This window comes from Mastigoproctus giganteus, chromosome 2 (genome assembly GCF_048544385.1).
Source record: "Mastigoproctus giganteus isolate SK-2022 chromosome 2, ASM4854438v1, whole genome shotgun sequence".
In the NCBI taxonomy this organism is placed as follows: domain Eukaryota; kingdom Metazoa; phylum Arthropoda; class Arachnida; order Uropygi; family Thelyphonidae; genus Mastigoproctus; species Mastigoproctus giganteus.
The window spans coordinates 201,759,921-201,775,922 of record NC_143576.1 but is presented as its reverse complement, the minus strand read 5'-3'; the positions used below and the strand labels follow the sequence as shown (position 1 = coordinate 201,775,922).

At 40.2% G+C, this 16,002-nt stretch overlaps 1 protein-coding gene across 1 annotated transcript in view; it reads right to left on the bottom strand.

The window, feature by feature from the left end:
• Positions 1–12,796, bottom strand: part of LOC150089914 (uncharacterized) — a 46,970-nt gene extending 34,174 nt beyond the window's left edge. The window contains exon 1 of the mRNA XM_090368895.1: positions 11,695–12,796. Within this exon, the coding sequence (XP_090225021.1) occupies positions 11,695–12,718 (1,024 nt within the window). The 5' untranslated portion in view covers positions 12,719–12,796. The remainder of the gene's footprint in view (positions 1–11,694) is intronic.
• Between the last annotated feature and the right edge of the window lie 3,206 nt (positions 12,797–16,002).

The window sequence follows — 16,002 nt, the reverse complement described above, 5'->3', positions numbered from 1 at the left end:
ATCTCTTGAAACAATCTACTTACCAATCAAGGTAAGTCTGCTAGCGATAAATTTTTGATAATTCATATTAATCATATCTTCAAAGAAATTAATCAGACGCTTATTTACAATGAATTCAAAAATCTTGGCTATAACATATTTTTGGGCTACAAACAGCGCAAGAACCGAAAAGGCAGATAAAAACCTGTGGTATCGCTGTACGAAGAAAATGGTCATCAGGAAGATCCTCTACAAAAGTTTTCCTTGCAGGATAGATTTTGCGCACGTTGTTCCACGTTCGTGAGACTTAACGTGGATTCCTGGTTATGGAACAATCTAAAAGCTTCATATTTATAGGGGATTCCCACAACATTACCAGAAATGAAAGTGGCTTTAAAGAGGTAATGAACATCCTGGGAGAACTGCTTTCATCAGTTGTTCCATTGGTGCTTAGCCAATGTTCTTGTTGTTCTTGTCGTTTGTTTTACACCGATTTAAATAAGATCATGAGGCGTAAGTGTATTGCCTCTGTAAATTTCGTGTATTCTATGGCCATTTGGAGGCCTCCGTAGCCAGGTGGGAAGGAGCAGTAGTGCGTATCACATGCTTCTTGATTAGACCGGGGTTCAAGCCCGTTTCCACCAAGTACGGAAGATGCGGAAAGGTCAGGGAATGACCACCGCATATCTTGGAGCAATATGGCCTTAGTTGCTAATGCTCCAAAAAAACAACAACAACAACTATGGCCAGTTCTCCGTTTTGCTGGATGAAAAATCTCAGTTTCCAAAACAAAAAGCCGTGTAACCCTCTCCCGAAACCAATTAACACAAACACCGTCGTTTAAAAATAAATAAATGAATAAAAATTCCTCCTATCTCAACGAAATTCGAATCCAGATCGTGGGAATTCTGTAGGTTTGAATCTAGGAAAGAGTTTTCTGATAGCCATTTCGTTATCATTTTTGCATCAGGTTGTTTATTTGTTCTAAAAATAATCGTCCTGCACCTGGCCACAGAAACTCAATATGCGTTCATACAAATCTAAACTCGGATAGCAATATTCCAAAATTTTAACATTTTCTAATAAGTACAGTATATCAAGGGAAATGGGGCCTCAATTCGAAAACTACTTTATAATCGCCCTGGCCACCGATTATGATAATGGTTAGTAGGAGGACGTAAAAAATAATTGCTTTATTGCATAACTTTTGAATTGAGATAAATCAAAAAGAAAAATAACTTGTAAATAAAAAAGGTTTCCTTTAATTTAATTCTATCATTTTTCTACATACGTCCCATCTAACTGGATAAATTTCTTCCAACACTTAACAAGTTTCTGAATGCCATTCAAGAACAAATAAAATTCTTCTGGCCGAAAGTCAATCATCTTTTCAAGGCGATTGTAATTGCTTCATCGTAGTATTTGTTTCATTAAGATGTTCTAGAAGCTTTTCAAACCAAAAAAAGTCGCCCGAGGTGAAATCTGCTTATAAGGAAGATGAAAAACAACTTCAATTCCACTGACGAAATTCTTGACATTGCTGAACGGCTGCAGTAAGATCACGCGTAGTTGTGTTGAAGCAACGTTTCTCCATTTCCAGGCATTATTCCTTTTATTCTTTTTGTGAACTTTTCCAATGTTTCAACTTACCGGAATGAAATGGCTGTGATTTCTTTGTCCAAAACTTCGATGTAAGATAACATCCACAAAGTCCCATAAAAAACAACCAACACGAGTTTGCCATTTGATATTTGGAGTTTGAAATTTTTGGACATGGATATGTTTTTTGGTGAAATTCTTCTTTTAAAGCCTAACCTGCAAACTGCTTACAGCGATTGATGATTCAAGTTCTGAGACCAACAAAGCTCCACTGTTTAGAACAAATTACGGGTATGCGAACAACTAAAACAGGCTGATTTTGAACAGAGTTTTCTTAATATAAAAGACGTTTAAAATTCGTTCATTGTGAAGTTTTAAGTCCAGGCGCTCGACAAGTATAATTAAGAGAAAATCTCCATCTTCCTCAAAGTTCTTTTGTGCCAACTTTTGCTGTGCTCCGTTGAACTCGTTTGTGACATCCTGGTCGGTGTTTGAAGTTCCTTTGTTTGTTGGCAATAAACGGCCAAAGCTGAATTATACACTCTTATATATATATTTCTCTGCCTAATAATGAAGATTTTAATTAATTAAAGCAGCATCATTTTATTATTTAAGACAAAAAGTTTTCGGGGCTACAAAACCCACGTGAAGCGGCTGTACTTGCTACATCACGCACCGCTTGGTCCTCTCTGTTGTATTGAAACTGCACTAAATGTCCGGCGATTCTCTAAAATCGGTTGCTATTTTTTGTTATATGGCCACACGCATGCTGTTGGATGAAAACAAGCCTGACTACCCCTCGGTCGGCGTTCTATTTTTCTTTCTGTTTTTCTTTTTTTAAACCCGCTCTCCCTGCCAGTTCCAAATGTTAAAATAAAGCTCTGTTTTTTTTTTTTTTTTTGGTACTTGACTATAAAGCGATTAAGGTTCTATAAAGAGCAACTAGAAAAATTGATTCTATTTATAGAACAGATGCTGTCAAATCCAGAATTAACTAAATGAACAGTGATAACAATACGTTACCGCACGCATTGTGATGCCGGTTTTAGATTTTGATTATTCACTTATATAACATCACTCTTTGTTAAGGAGTTTTGTAACAGTTGAGTATTATAAACATTTTAGAGAAGTCCTTCAAACACGTGTTTGAAGGTTGTTATGGAATTAGGATTTTGGGAGCATCGGCTCCCAAAATCCTAATTCAAAAGCCCAAGTTTCCGGGAGAAAAAACCAATGTACCCTCGCCTAACTCAGCCACGTTGTGATCAAGTCCCATAAAAATTCCTCTCGCCATCGACGGGACACGAACTAGGGTCTTTCCCACTCGGTGTGGGGTGGACGACGATCCTACCAACTGTGCTAGCCACGAAGGCTTCGTGGTCTTCGTGGCTAGCACAGAGTACCTATCATTTTATACTTTGTGATGGTTACTTTCGGCACGCCAGTGATTTCCTTTATTTTTTCAATTGTGGCTTCTATAAGTGCTCCAAAAATAACAGCTTTCTAAAAATCGGAAAGATCGCTTGGCTTGCCCATGAACGGATAGACTAAGAAAGCCCAATAATGCGTACAGTATTTATGTGATACTAAGCAATTTTTGATCATACCATGTGACAACTTATATTTGCATATCGTACGTTTAATTATCTGTTGACGCCAGTCGCAAACGGTTTCTAATTTTTTGGCCCATAAGTGTAATTATGTATGATTTTAAATTGAAGTGTTATGGTAAGTTCAATATTTTTTTAACGCATGGGCGATTCTAATTCAGGCGTCATCTGAATATGATATAATACTGACGCGGTATAATACAGACAACCGACTGCGTCCAAATACAATATAAGATCCTTCAGAAGCGTGAAGTTATAAAAATTCCTAACATGATACGGAGAGCATATCTTAGTTGCGTAGTCTTGAAGTGAGGTATTCAATATGTACTATTCATCTGGGATATCGATCAAAGTAGATTCCCAGGCACGCACTTTTATGTGGGTTGTAGAGTCCATTGATGGACAGGGAATTTGAAAATTTGCAGATCTTCCATTTCACAATACCTTGTGTTGAGCTCTTTGTTCGAAATGTGAAGTTTAATCGCTTTGAGTTTTAGGTATAAGATGAACAGGTCGAAAAATATAAGTTCTCCTCATGACAAATTAATCTTTTTAAGATTTAAATTAGCTGATTATCACGCAATAATCTACGACATTTAAATTTTAGAGAGGGTGTTCTAATAAATAAAAAAAATTTGACGCTCTGGACGAATTCCGTGTCCGCTGTTTAGTTGATTTGAAATGACTCACATAATTGAAGAAGGTGTCTTTCTCACCATTTCTTATAATTAAAATAGTTTTTATGCCCCAGAATGCAGTGAAGACTGTAGAAGAGAGCGAGAAAGATAAGAGTAGTTATGCTGCACGCTCTCGTGAAAAATTCTGAAGAGACTGAGAGTGTGCATGATGTCCCTACACGTGGTACACCAACAACTCGCGAAACAGCTCAGGAATTATCCGAAACTATCCAAGAAATTGCTGAAATATGAAGTTTGGACATTTGCTGTATCAGAAATGTCATTCAACAGCTGGATATTTTACAGAGGACGGTTTTAATGGTCATGACCTCATATGCTCCCGACTCAGATTCTTAACCTTGCCCAAAAATTGGATTATGATTTCGCGAGATTCTCCAAAGAGCCAAGGTATAGAAAAAGGAGTGTCCGTGGACTCAACCGTGAATTCTAATCCTTTCGACACCATTGTGTTTTGCTGACGGTAAATTGCCACCTTACTGCTGAAGAAATTACAGGACTTCAGTGGATATTACCTGCTGTGTATATAATACCATTTGTAATTATGTAATATAATATGTAAATTGTCTGTGTAAATAGAATTGCAAGAATTTAGTACTTACTGTCACTCAACTTTTTATGATGTGTATGTTATGATAACCAAATTCCTCCTTGAATTATGCCATACTTTCTACCTCGAACAACCTCTCAAGCTAATTGTTCCAACCTTCCACAACACATTGCTTAAATGTCAACTTCATAATGTCTAGTCTGGTGTTCTTTCCTAAGTTTTTATAACTGTGCTGGCTGCTTCTTGTTTCATCCATCAGTCATAATACTACTCCCTTATTCATTTTACGGATCCCCTCAGGGCCTTGGAAACTTCAATCAAAACCCTATAGTGTCTAGTTATAAAGTCCTGCGGACCACATCTTCCACTCCGTTCCTCATAGGGATAATGTTTAGTACACTTCATCAATCTAGTCACCCTCCTTTACACCTCTCCAGAAGTTTTATGTCTTTCTTTAGATGCGGCCACCAGACTTGGATACAATATTCCAAGGGTGTTCGTCTTAGACAGGGAGAATGATCTCCTCTATACTTGCAAAGTCCGATAAATCGTAAATAAACACAATGTACTCTTCTTGAAGCCTGCCTACACTGCGTGTTGAACGTAATAACTTTCTATTTCGGAATCTTTAAGTCTTTCTAATACAGTGCATCCCTCAATTTCCCTTCTCCTAATCCTTAAACTATCCCAGTTTTTCCTCCCCAATTTCAGTGCTTTGCATTTGGTAGCATTAAACTTTAGCTGCCATTTTTCAGACCATACTTGCAGTCGGGCCAATTCCTTTTGAAGCAGTACAGCCTAGTTCTGATTGTTAACCTCCCTACCTACCTCCTCTCCTCCCTCCCAAACTCTTGGTCCTTAGAAAACTTTTACAGATTTTCTGTATTCCCTCATCAATATCATTTAGGATGATAAGAAACAAAAGAGGTCAAAATTCTAATCCTTGAGGAACCCCACTTGCTACTCCCAAGCAATCGTGGATAGAACAGTTAGTATAATCACCGTCCACTCCACGCTGGATGGAAAAGACCTGAGTTCGAATTCCATCAGTAAAGCGAGGAATTTTTATAGGCCTCTTTCACAATATGGATTAGTTAGTCGGTTTTAGGCGAGGGTGGCATGTTTTTTTTTTTTTTATCTCCCAGAAACTTGGATTTTTATAGTCCAGAAAACAGCAAATCGACCGTAGGACACGCACAGATTACAGACATATTATACACGGCGCAATATGGCCTAATTGCTGCTGCGCCTAAAGCCCTACAAGAACACCTTATTTGCTACTCCAGTCCGCTATGAATAATGCACATTTATGACTACCCTCTCAATGAATGAGAGGAAACCCTGGAGCCCGCGACAACGATACTAGACACATCTGTACATGGTGAGAGGACCACCTACTAATACTGCTGTTGCTCCATATTAGCATCGTTCGTATCCAATTCCCATAGCCTAGGTTCCAAGTTAACACTATAGGAATCTGTTATGTTTGCCATGCACTGTAATCTGCGGAAACCCTGAAAAGGGAATCCTCGTGGTTGAGGGACACACCACTTTGATCCCTGTTTTGACAGGATTCAGACTAGTGGAAGTGTAGGTATGATGCTTGGGTAGCCACTTCCAAGCACAGTTGTTTTCCAGATAGAGTGCCCCTTTGGATTCAGTGGTGGGTGGGGAGCCCAAGCACTGAAACAATTGACGAATCCTAATAAATTAAATTTTTCTTCTGGGACGCAAATATGGTCCCTACCAGAAAATTTAGCCAACAACCCAGACACCATCACTTTAGCAAAGAGACGGATAACTAAAGATTTTTGAGGTCTGACACCTCGATATGACTACCCTCTGTCCCCTATCCCTTCAACCAACTTCTGATCCATCGACTGATTTTGTCTGTTATCCAGACCTGATTAACAACAGTAACTGCTCATTGGGAACTGTATCAAAATCCTTATTAAAATCCAGATAATGACAAATTTGTTTCTTGTGTCCAATTTTATAACCACGTCATAGTAATTAACGAGATTAATTAGTAAAGCAAGATCTCGCCCTTCACCATTCTCGTCGCGATACTCTTGTGTTGCGACTATAACCATAGAGCGAAACTCACTGTTCTGCAATTGCCCCTCACTTCTTTAGATCTTCCCTTTTGGATTAGGGAGACATTAGGTATTTCTGCTGTCCAACAGAATAATCTCCGTCTAATGATGATTTCATTAAGATGACTAATGATTAGAAGCACTCACCTGCTACCCCTTTTACATTATAATTGGATGAACATCATCCGTCCCCAGGGCTTCACATTCTCTCTCACCCTCAGCATATCTTCATATAGGCGGTTCTCTGACATCATGGTCCTTACTTCACACATCAGTTCAACTCGGCTTCATTATTTTTCCCCTTGCCTCTAATATGGCTTCAATGATAAGTTGAGAATTACCTGCTCAACTCGGCAGCCAATCAACAATCCATGCTTTCATCTGGATTGTCGATTACATCACCATCTGGATCTTAAAAAGGGCCTATTCAATTTACTATATGCTTTGTTGCAATCTTATGCGAGTTGAGCACCTTTTCTCCATTCTTAAGCCCTTGCAGGTAGCACAGTGGATATAATCACAGTCTTCTCCACACCGGGTCGAAAAAAGGCTAGGTTCAATCCCGTAAATGATGCAAGGACTTTTATGGGCTTTTTTCACAGCTTTAGACAGATTTAGTCGGTCTCAGGAGTTTGGTATGGATTTTCGCCTGAAACTCAATTTTTTCGTCAAACAAACAGAAAAATTCGACCACCGACAGCGTTGACTGATCTGACCAGGAGCTGATTTTATTTACAACACTTCTAAAATTACTGTCAGGTTAAGTTTTTTCTGACTTTTTTTTGTTTTGTTTTTGTTTTAACTACGTTAATACATCCTTTATCGTTATTTATTTATTGCTGTTGTTGTAGGGTTTAAGGAGCATCCGCGACTAAGGCCATGTTGCTCCGTATATACTGTTTGTAAAATGTTTGTTCATTTTACAAACAAGTCGTTGATTTTCTGTTTTTATGGATGAAAAACCCAAGTTTCTGGAGAAAAAACCATGCTACCCTCGTCTGAGACCGACTAACTCAGCTACGTTGTGAAAAAGGCCTAGAAAAATTCCTCTCCTCATCGACAGAATCGTACTCGTTTTAAGCGCTTTAGCGACTTAGACCATATTGTGCCGTATATACGAGTCTTATGTCTGTAGATGTCGTGTGTTCTGTGGTAGATTTTCCTCTTTGCTGGACGAAATACACCAGTTTTCGGAAGAAAACCATACTATCCTCGCCTGAGGCCGACTAACTCACCCACATTGTGAAAAAAGCCCATAAAAATTCCTCGCATCATTGACGAGATACGAACTCATGTCGTTTCCACGCAGAATGAGAACACGGTGATTATGACAACTGTTCTACCTGCAGGGCTATAGTTAAGTGTCTTTCTCTGTGGCCTTTAGCTACTGGAGATCGTTTTATCTAAATCATTCTGTCTTTCAACGTACTGTATATACATTGACTTACTTCGTAATTGTATATACACAGGCCGATCATTTAATTCGCTGAGTGGCCGCGCAGCCGTAAACCCACTCAATCTCTGACAAACCGCCAGTAGATAGCAGGAGAGTGCATGTCCAAGAATACGCTGACGCTGTTGTAAGTTCCGTCTGGTAGTTAAAACATGGCCATCAGTTATGCTGTTGTTATGAACCATTTTATAATCTGAATAATGGAAGATTTGATGATTGAGCAACGTTTTGTTGTGTCATATGAACAAAGGAGAATCCAATACTTTCGTGTAAACTCTTGTCCGTAATGAGAAGCTGGCATATGGTGTGGTTTTACGTCATGATTTTTGATTGGTCCGTATTTCTTTTAGCAAGAAGTTAATGGGGCACTCCAAGTTGCCACACCAGCTGGTTTGGTTTGTATTTTTATGGCGCAAAAACACACCAACTGGAGAACCATATGGGAAATGTTGTCGGACAAAGTTTGGCCTGAATTAGGTGAACCAGTTGCCCTTGACATAATCCAGCAAAGTGCTCTGGATTAATGTTGAAAACATTCTTCTCTTACCACTCTTATTGTTGTCAGGTCCTCCTGCATATTGGTTTTCTAAAATAACAGTCACTGGAGACGTACATTAGAACTGTGTTACCCGCACAGTTGTTCTTTATCAACCTTTCCAGACTGTCAGTGGTGAATATTAAATCGATGAGCAAATTTCTGATTTAGATGTATCTACACTGAACTATCAATATATTAGAGTATATGCGATGTGGAAGCAATACAATATTCGAAGTGCCCAAACTATTCCATCACTATTTTTTACCAGGTGGTGCCCAGTATCATTGAGAACCTGTACCGTTCCATTAACGCCTGGGTACAATACTTAGGTTCACCCAAGAATATAGCGAAGTATTCCATTTAGGTAAAGGCGCTGGCATATCGGGATACTCGGATTCTCTAATATTTTCATTGGGGAACGCAGCTTTTCAGATAACAACATGTATGCACTATGTCATCTGCAATACATCTATTGTCCAAGTTTATCTCGCGCATTTCTTCAGTCTCTTTCGAGGTCAATAAAATATGTTCCGTCAGAGCCCTTTTCAAAGGAATGGTCGTGACAAACCACCATTACTTCGACATCACGACAATAACCAATAAAGACTATCGTAAGGTTGATTTCTTGCAATGATTTACGATGGAGTTTTGGAATGATTGGTTTATTGCGAAACTACACGTAACTTGAACCTATCCTATAGAAGAGTATGTATCAGTTATTTGGGTCCGGCATCAGTACTACACCGAAATCCATACAAAACAATTGAACACTTTTCTCTTAAAAATAATCTATCTTGTTGTAATAGAGATTGCACTGTTTAAATTTGACCTTTGCACCAAATTTAATTAACCCTACTTAAGCTAATATGGCTTGAGTTAGTTGGGATTCAATAGTCGAGGAAAATTTATACTTAATAATTTGAAAATCTGCTGTAGTCTGTTTGTTCAATCAATCGTACAATTGTATCCTAATTACACTTAATCTAATTGCAACAACTTCCAACCAGAATCATATTAAGTCTAATTACGTCATATTAGTGGAATTGGTACATAATTGTATAAGTATATTATAATTTAGAAGATATATATTGCCAATTTTCCAATGCATAGCGAAATGAGTAATACTGATCTCATATTATGCATTGTTAGAAGAAAGAATCCTTTGTATGGTGCAGTTTTATTAAATATAGTCAGGAAAGAACATTACTTAGAATCTACCAGTATTAATTAATAACCAGGAAACATTTATCTACTGATTTTTAATATTTTAGTTTACTAATAGCCTATTTTACAGCAGCTAACAGTCATTCGTAATGGTAGGATTCCAAAGCAGAATCTGGAAACGTGGTCCATCTCTATTGTAGTATTTCAAACTGTTGTGGTAATTGATATGTAGCAGTATTAATAATAGTATTAGTTTTATAGTGAAAGGAAACACAGACTTTTGGTACGCTAGCCAAAAAATAAATAAAATAAAAATAAACAAAATAAATAAATAAAATAAAAATAAACAAAATAAATAATAATAAGAAGAAATAAAATAGTCAAGTTTTTTCTGTGGTCAAGTAAGTCCAACTGTCCAAATGACCTTTGAATAAAGTATCCGACTCAACCAACTACGGAGGTAAAACTTAATCCAATCGACAACTCGCTGGCTGAAAGAAAACTTTCTTACAATCCAGTCTAAATCTCTTTTCCTGTAAGTTGAATGTACGGATCTCTAAATCTGGAATCATTAATAACAACTGTCACATTGGGATTACACAAAAACAATCTTATGCATCCGAGTGTCATTATGACCATAATTGCTTCCGTTCTCTGGTTGGTCTGTTTGTTTTGCTGGACGAAAATCTCGATTTTCAGGGAGAAAAACCTTGCCATCCTTCCTTGAGACCGACTAACTCAGCCACCAAGTAAAAAAAGCCCATAAAATTTCCTCGCGTCATTGACGGGTCCCTCTCAGAGCCTTATGCACTTCAATCAGATCCCTGCTGAGGTGTCTGTTTGCGAACTCCTTAGCCCAAATATTCAACTTCTTTCCTCATTTGAACGCCTTTCTGCGACTCTCTCCAGGCGCGTTGTCCGTCTTTGGATCCTTCGAAAAAGTTCGATATCCTTGAGTAGATGCAGTCTCCATACCTGGACGTAATATTTCCTGTATGGTCTTACAACTGCCTTGTACAATGAGTAGAATTATGACCTTCCTCTACAAGCAGATGTTCGATAAATCATAGATAGAGCACCATGGACCTTCCTTGTTGCCTACACTACTCGGAAAAGTTCATGTCTGATCGTATCGTAACTTCCAAATATTTTTGTTTCTCTACTATTTTTAATTCAACCCCACTAACTGTATAAGTTATTCTTAGGTTGCTGTTCCCTAAGTTGCAGAAACATAGCTGCCTCTTTTCTGACAATCCCTGAAGTCTCAGTCATCCTGAAGAAACGCTGTCTTCACGTCATCTGCAAATTTTGAGATGATGCCCTATCGTCGATATTATTTAAGAAAATCTGAGACAATAGTGGTCCCAGAACTGATCCTTGCGGGGACCCCATTTCTAAGTAAGACCAACCTGTAACCACTCATCACAATCCTCTGCTTCCTTCCCTAGGGTTTTTTCCTGTGATTTCAGGAAAAATCCTTGGATCGTCTATCTCTCGTAATGTTCGCTATGAAAAACACTAAAAGAAAGTATTAAAAACTTACGTAGAAACGTGATTTTCCTTTATTAATTATAGCTTTATCACTAAACAGCTTCTTTCATTTCTGAAATGAAATTAGTTTTTGTGCATGTATGGTAAAGTAAGAGGTTGAAACCTGTTGTAAGACCAAACGAAACTCAATTATTGCCCTCCCACTATACTGGGAGAAAAAAACCTTGGATGGCCATTCCTGGTGGCAAACTGTTTGCATTGCACAACACAAATAGACGGTTGTAATAAACTCATCAATCCGAAGATGCTGGAATCCTAAAATCTGAGAATGGTTAATTTCCAATGATTCCATGCCATCTGGTGGATATTAAAAACATCCAGTCCAAGCACACAAGGGCGTCGCACATCATAAACCACAAGTTCTGAGGCACTAAAAAATTGGGGGTGGGGATGGGATATATTAAGAGCTTTCTTTTAAAGGAACAAGCAATCTCTGAGAGAAATGGACAACGAACTTACCTTGGGAACTGTCGTAGGCACAAATGTACTCCGACGTGGTGAACTGCCTGGTCAAAGACGTCTTTCCCACATCGGGAGGACCGAACACCAGCACTCGATACCTTTCCGGAGTTGATACGGCTGCCTCGGGACATGAATCTACGACTGCCGCCTTCTCGGAGGTCACCTCTTCGCCGGATGCAGCACCTTTCTCTACCTCTGCGACCGACGTTGTTGCAACTGCTGCTGCTGCTGCTGCTGCCGCTGCCACAGGAATTGCAGAGATTTCATCTTCGCACTTTGCAAGTTCTGCTTCTGTCACCGGCGGGGTCAGACACGGAGTTAAATGCTGTCCGCTTCCGTTGGAGGCAACGCTGTGTGCGGAGCGGGACTTCGATCGGAAGCTGTCTCCGCGATTAATGACTCCTTTGGGGGTCACAGCAAAGTTCCGCAGCCGCAACACCTCCGCCTCGTCTCCGGGCAAAGGTAAAGAGTGATTAGACGCTGCACGTTCCGATTCAGAAGGGTCACAGGGAAGGATCATGTCACTCGGGATGCTCGCAATCCTCTGGCGGAAGCGGTGGGTGGGGTCCAGAGATTGGGGGCGTCTGGCCGTTCGCATGGACTGGGATCGGCTGACCCCGCTATTTCCGAGGTGATTTGTTCCCCCAAGGGGAGAGCCGTGATAAGCCGTGGGGGACACATGATTACCAAGACGGCTGCTACTAGTGTTCCTTCGCATCCTGCCGTGGCTCGGACTCCTCTGCAGCACTTGGGAGTGCACGGGGGCGTATTGGAAAGACCGCTCCGCTGCTCTGCTGCCTGCGATAGGGGAGTCTATGGCGTTTATGACAACGGGGCCACCGTCCTCGACAGTCAAAATGATGCCAGGAGTTGAGCTGACGCTTCCCCGGGGTGACGTCGAAGTACCTTCCAAGAAAACCCTGTCATCCGGGACACTGTGCGAAAAGGCGGGAGTTCCTTGCCTCGAGTCGTGTGTCGGAGAGGCCCGGACCCTGCTGTCTGTGACACCATCCAATGTCATCGTGCCTTGAACTCTTGCCAGCAGATGACAAATTGCTTGGGTCACCCTGCCGACTTCCGGCACGAAGAATACCTCCTCGGATTTTCTTTTTCTTCTCTTCCCAGAAGACAATGAATTCTTTTTGTGCACTTCCCAAGGACGACACGAGCAAAAACCGATCCCTCCGTAAACGCCCGTCCGTGTTCAACTAAAAGTGCCGTTCTAAGAACGCTCCGTTTCCGAGCTTCGATTTATGCTGGCAGATGCAACGCACCACGTGATCTCTCCGGAGGAGTGACGTCATCACGTCTCGCTCGCTACTCGCCTGGGCTGCTCTCTACGGTAATACGGCCGAAGCCACCCGTACCGGGGATTTGTAATGAGTCACGAGCCGTAATCGCACCAGGTGCGCTCTGGCTATTGCACCCGCCCGGGATGCCGTTGAACGGAGCGATGCTGGACGATTCACATCGAGTTACAATTAAATGATCATTTGAGTCGCGGAAGGGTTAAGCCAGCATGCGCAACATCACTGCCAGTGAGACATTATCCGCATTTTCTTTCGCTACGTGTTCGCTCCCATTCGAAGTTCATAACCGGTGGGCTTGACCTTTCAAAAACAAAATATGCACCCCTGTTTCAAATGCACCTTCATTGTGCACTTGAATCGCCTAATTTAAATCCTTCTGCCATGGATCTTTAATGTAACTTCATTCCACATTTCTTTCTCAGACATTTCTTTCTCTTCGATTGTAAACCATCTTTTGCAAGCGCTTTTTTAGAAATAAGGTCAAAGGTTACGAAGAGTTAACTGTCAGATGGAACTGCTAATGACCCAGATCGATCCGAATTATTGCATGCCCCGTTAAAGCATCATTGAAAGAATAAAAAGGAAGCCTTAGGTGACAGGGGTGTGGCTCAAACGGAAGGCACACATTCGACAGTATAAAATCAATAAGACCAAAGTGGATGCTGTGTCGGTGTTAAGTGGACTGGAAGTAATTAGTGGGCCATGGATGCTAAGGTAGTGGGATGCACTGGCTTCCAGGGATTAGCTCTTTCACAACTGCAGAAGCACTTCATACTTATTTTATTTCATTCAAATAGCAATGTGGCTTGACAATAAACAAAACAACAGCTTTCATTGGTTAGACACGATTCCCCCTATGATAAAAATAACCTTCCTCAAAAGATTTCATAGAATTCCATAACGTTTTATTTTTATTTATTTAATGATAAACTCATATCTCAATAGCTTACGTAGGTAACTGACGTAATGTAATAGCAAGTGTACCACAGGAGTGCGCGCAGTACCTCCTTGGTAGCACGATGGATATAATCACCATCCTTTGCACACCGGGTTTCAAAGGCCTGAATTTGAATCCATCAGTGACGCGAGGAATTTTTATGGCTTATTCACAAGGCGGCTGAGTTACTTGGTCCCAGGGGAGGGTTGCGTGGTTTTCCTTCAAGCAAACAAGCAAAATGGACCACAAAAAAAACTCAATTTACAAACGATACCGACGCCTCGTTGCCTTAATTCTTATGGTTGAAATCAAGTACCTGCCACAGTTATTCAAAAAGAGCACACTATGAAGCAAATAGATTTGGATTTTGAATACTTCAGAAAAGTTCATGACAGTGGCGATCTCGAGCTAGAGTTTTGTTCAACATATTGAAGATGTTTGTTTGGAATTCTATAGGGAAAATGCCTTATAATTCTTGCAGCCTTTGCTAGTGCACCACGTTTCACAGTCCTCTGCAGATGTCTAGTTTCCAAGCTTTGCAGTTCATTTCACGCCTTCTGTGCCGTTCTTGATGTGGACGTTGGTTAACATTGCTCATTCAGTCTGGCAGTCCTTCTTTGAACCCTTTCTAGAAGCTCTGTGTCTCTTTTCATGTGTAGGCTCCAGGTATGAAGAAAATATTCTAAGTTCGACCTCACCATTAACTTACAGAGAGGGACAGTTACATCCTTCTCCCTAATTGGTAAAGTCCTATAAATCACAGCCAGGTCACCGTATGCTTTCCTAGCAGCGAGTACTCTCCTGTTTACACTGCATGATAAATTCCACATCTTATTGTACCATAACTTGTCAATGTCTCCTGGATTTCTGTTCCCCAGGTGTAAAACTTTACATTTAAGAGTTTTCAACCTCATTTACCATTCTTCAGACTATTTGTGCAACCATCCTAAGTCATTTGAAGCACAATAGCTTAGTTCTGGTCGTTAACCACCCTTTCTATCTTTAAGTCACCAGGAATCTTTGACAACTTCTCTCGCGCTTTCTCTCTCTCTCTTGTGAATGTTATTAAGGAAGATTATGACTGCTCTCTGTCTCTTATCTTTTAGCCACCCCTTGATCCAACGAAGAATCTTACAAGTAATCCCAATGTGGTCCAGTTTATGTAATAGTCTTTCATGGCTAACCGCATTAAAAGCTTTACAGAAGTTGGGGGTAAAATAAGAGTAAAATTGTTGTTTCTTGCATACAACTGTTTTAAAACTTCTTACAACTACTTTAAGACTTCCTCTTCAGAGAGATAGTCCCGGAGTCTTATGATGATCACATGAACATTTCCGTATTAAATTAACATAGGTTGATGCATTCTGAGGACACCTTTTTAGTGTAACAGGATAACAAAATGAATTTTCGGGGTATACTCAGCCTGAAAAGCCTCAGATGTTGATCATGGAATACAGACATCTTTTTGTACGTAACCGCCTGAATTAGAATCCCGTCAATAATTACACAAGGAATTTTTGCTAGCTTTATCACAAAGTGGCTGAGTTAGTTGGTCTCAGACGAAGATTTAATTGTACTTTTCTCCCAGAAAACTTGGGTTTTTTTGTTCTTCCAGGAAACAAAAAACCAAAGAAAACACGCAGTTACTGATAGAATGTGTCGATGGTTCACAGACTTTTCACACACCCTATTCTGTCAAATTCACCTGCTGCTTCTATTATTCTCTCAGTTCCAACTCTTTAGTTTGACTGGAAAAAGAAACTTTTTGTTTTTCTTTCTCCAGTCCAACTTTCCTAGCAGTAAGGTAATCTTCCTTGGTGATTTTATCGTTCACAACTCCAGCTGGATTCCTTTTTCTGGTCACATGGACCCAGCTTGTCGAAATCTGAGGCATTTGCAATTACTAATCAACTGGCTTAGATTGTTCATTTATCTAACCACAATACCAGACAATCCTAACTACACAGCCAACAGTTGTGATCTTTTTCTCAGCCCTTCCAAGCACGCAGTTGAGATGAGTAATCCTCTAGACGCCTCAGATCACAAATTAGTGATGGT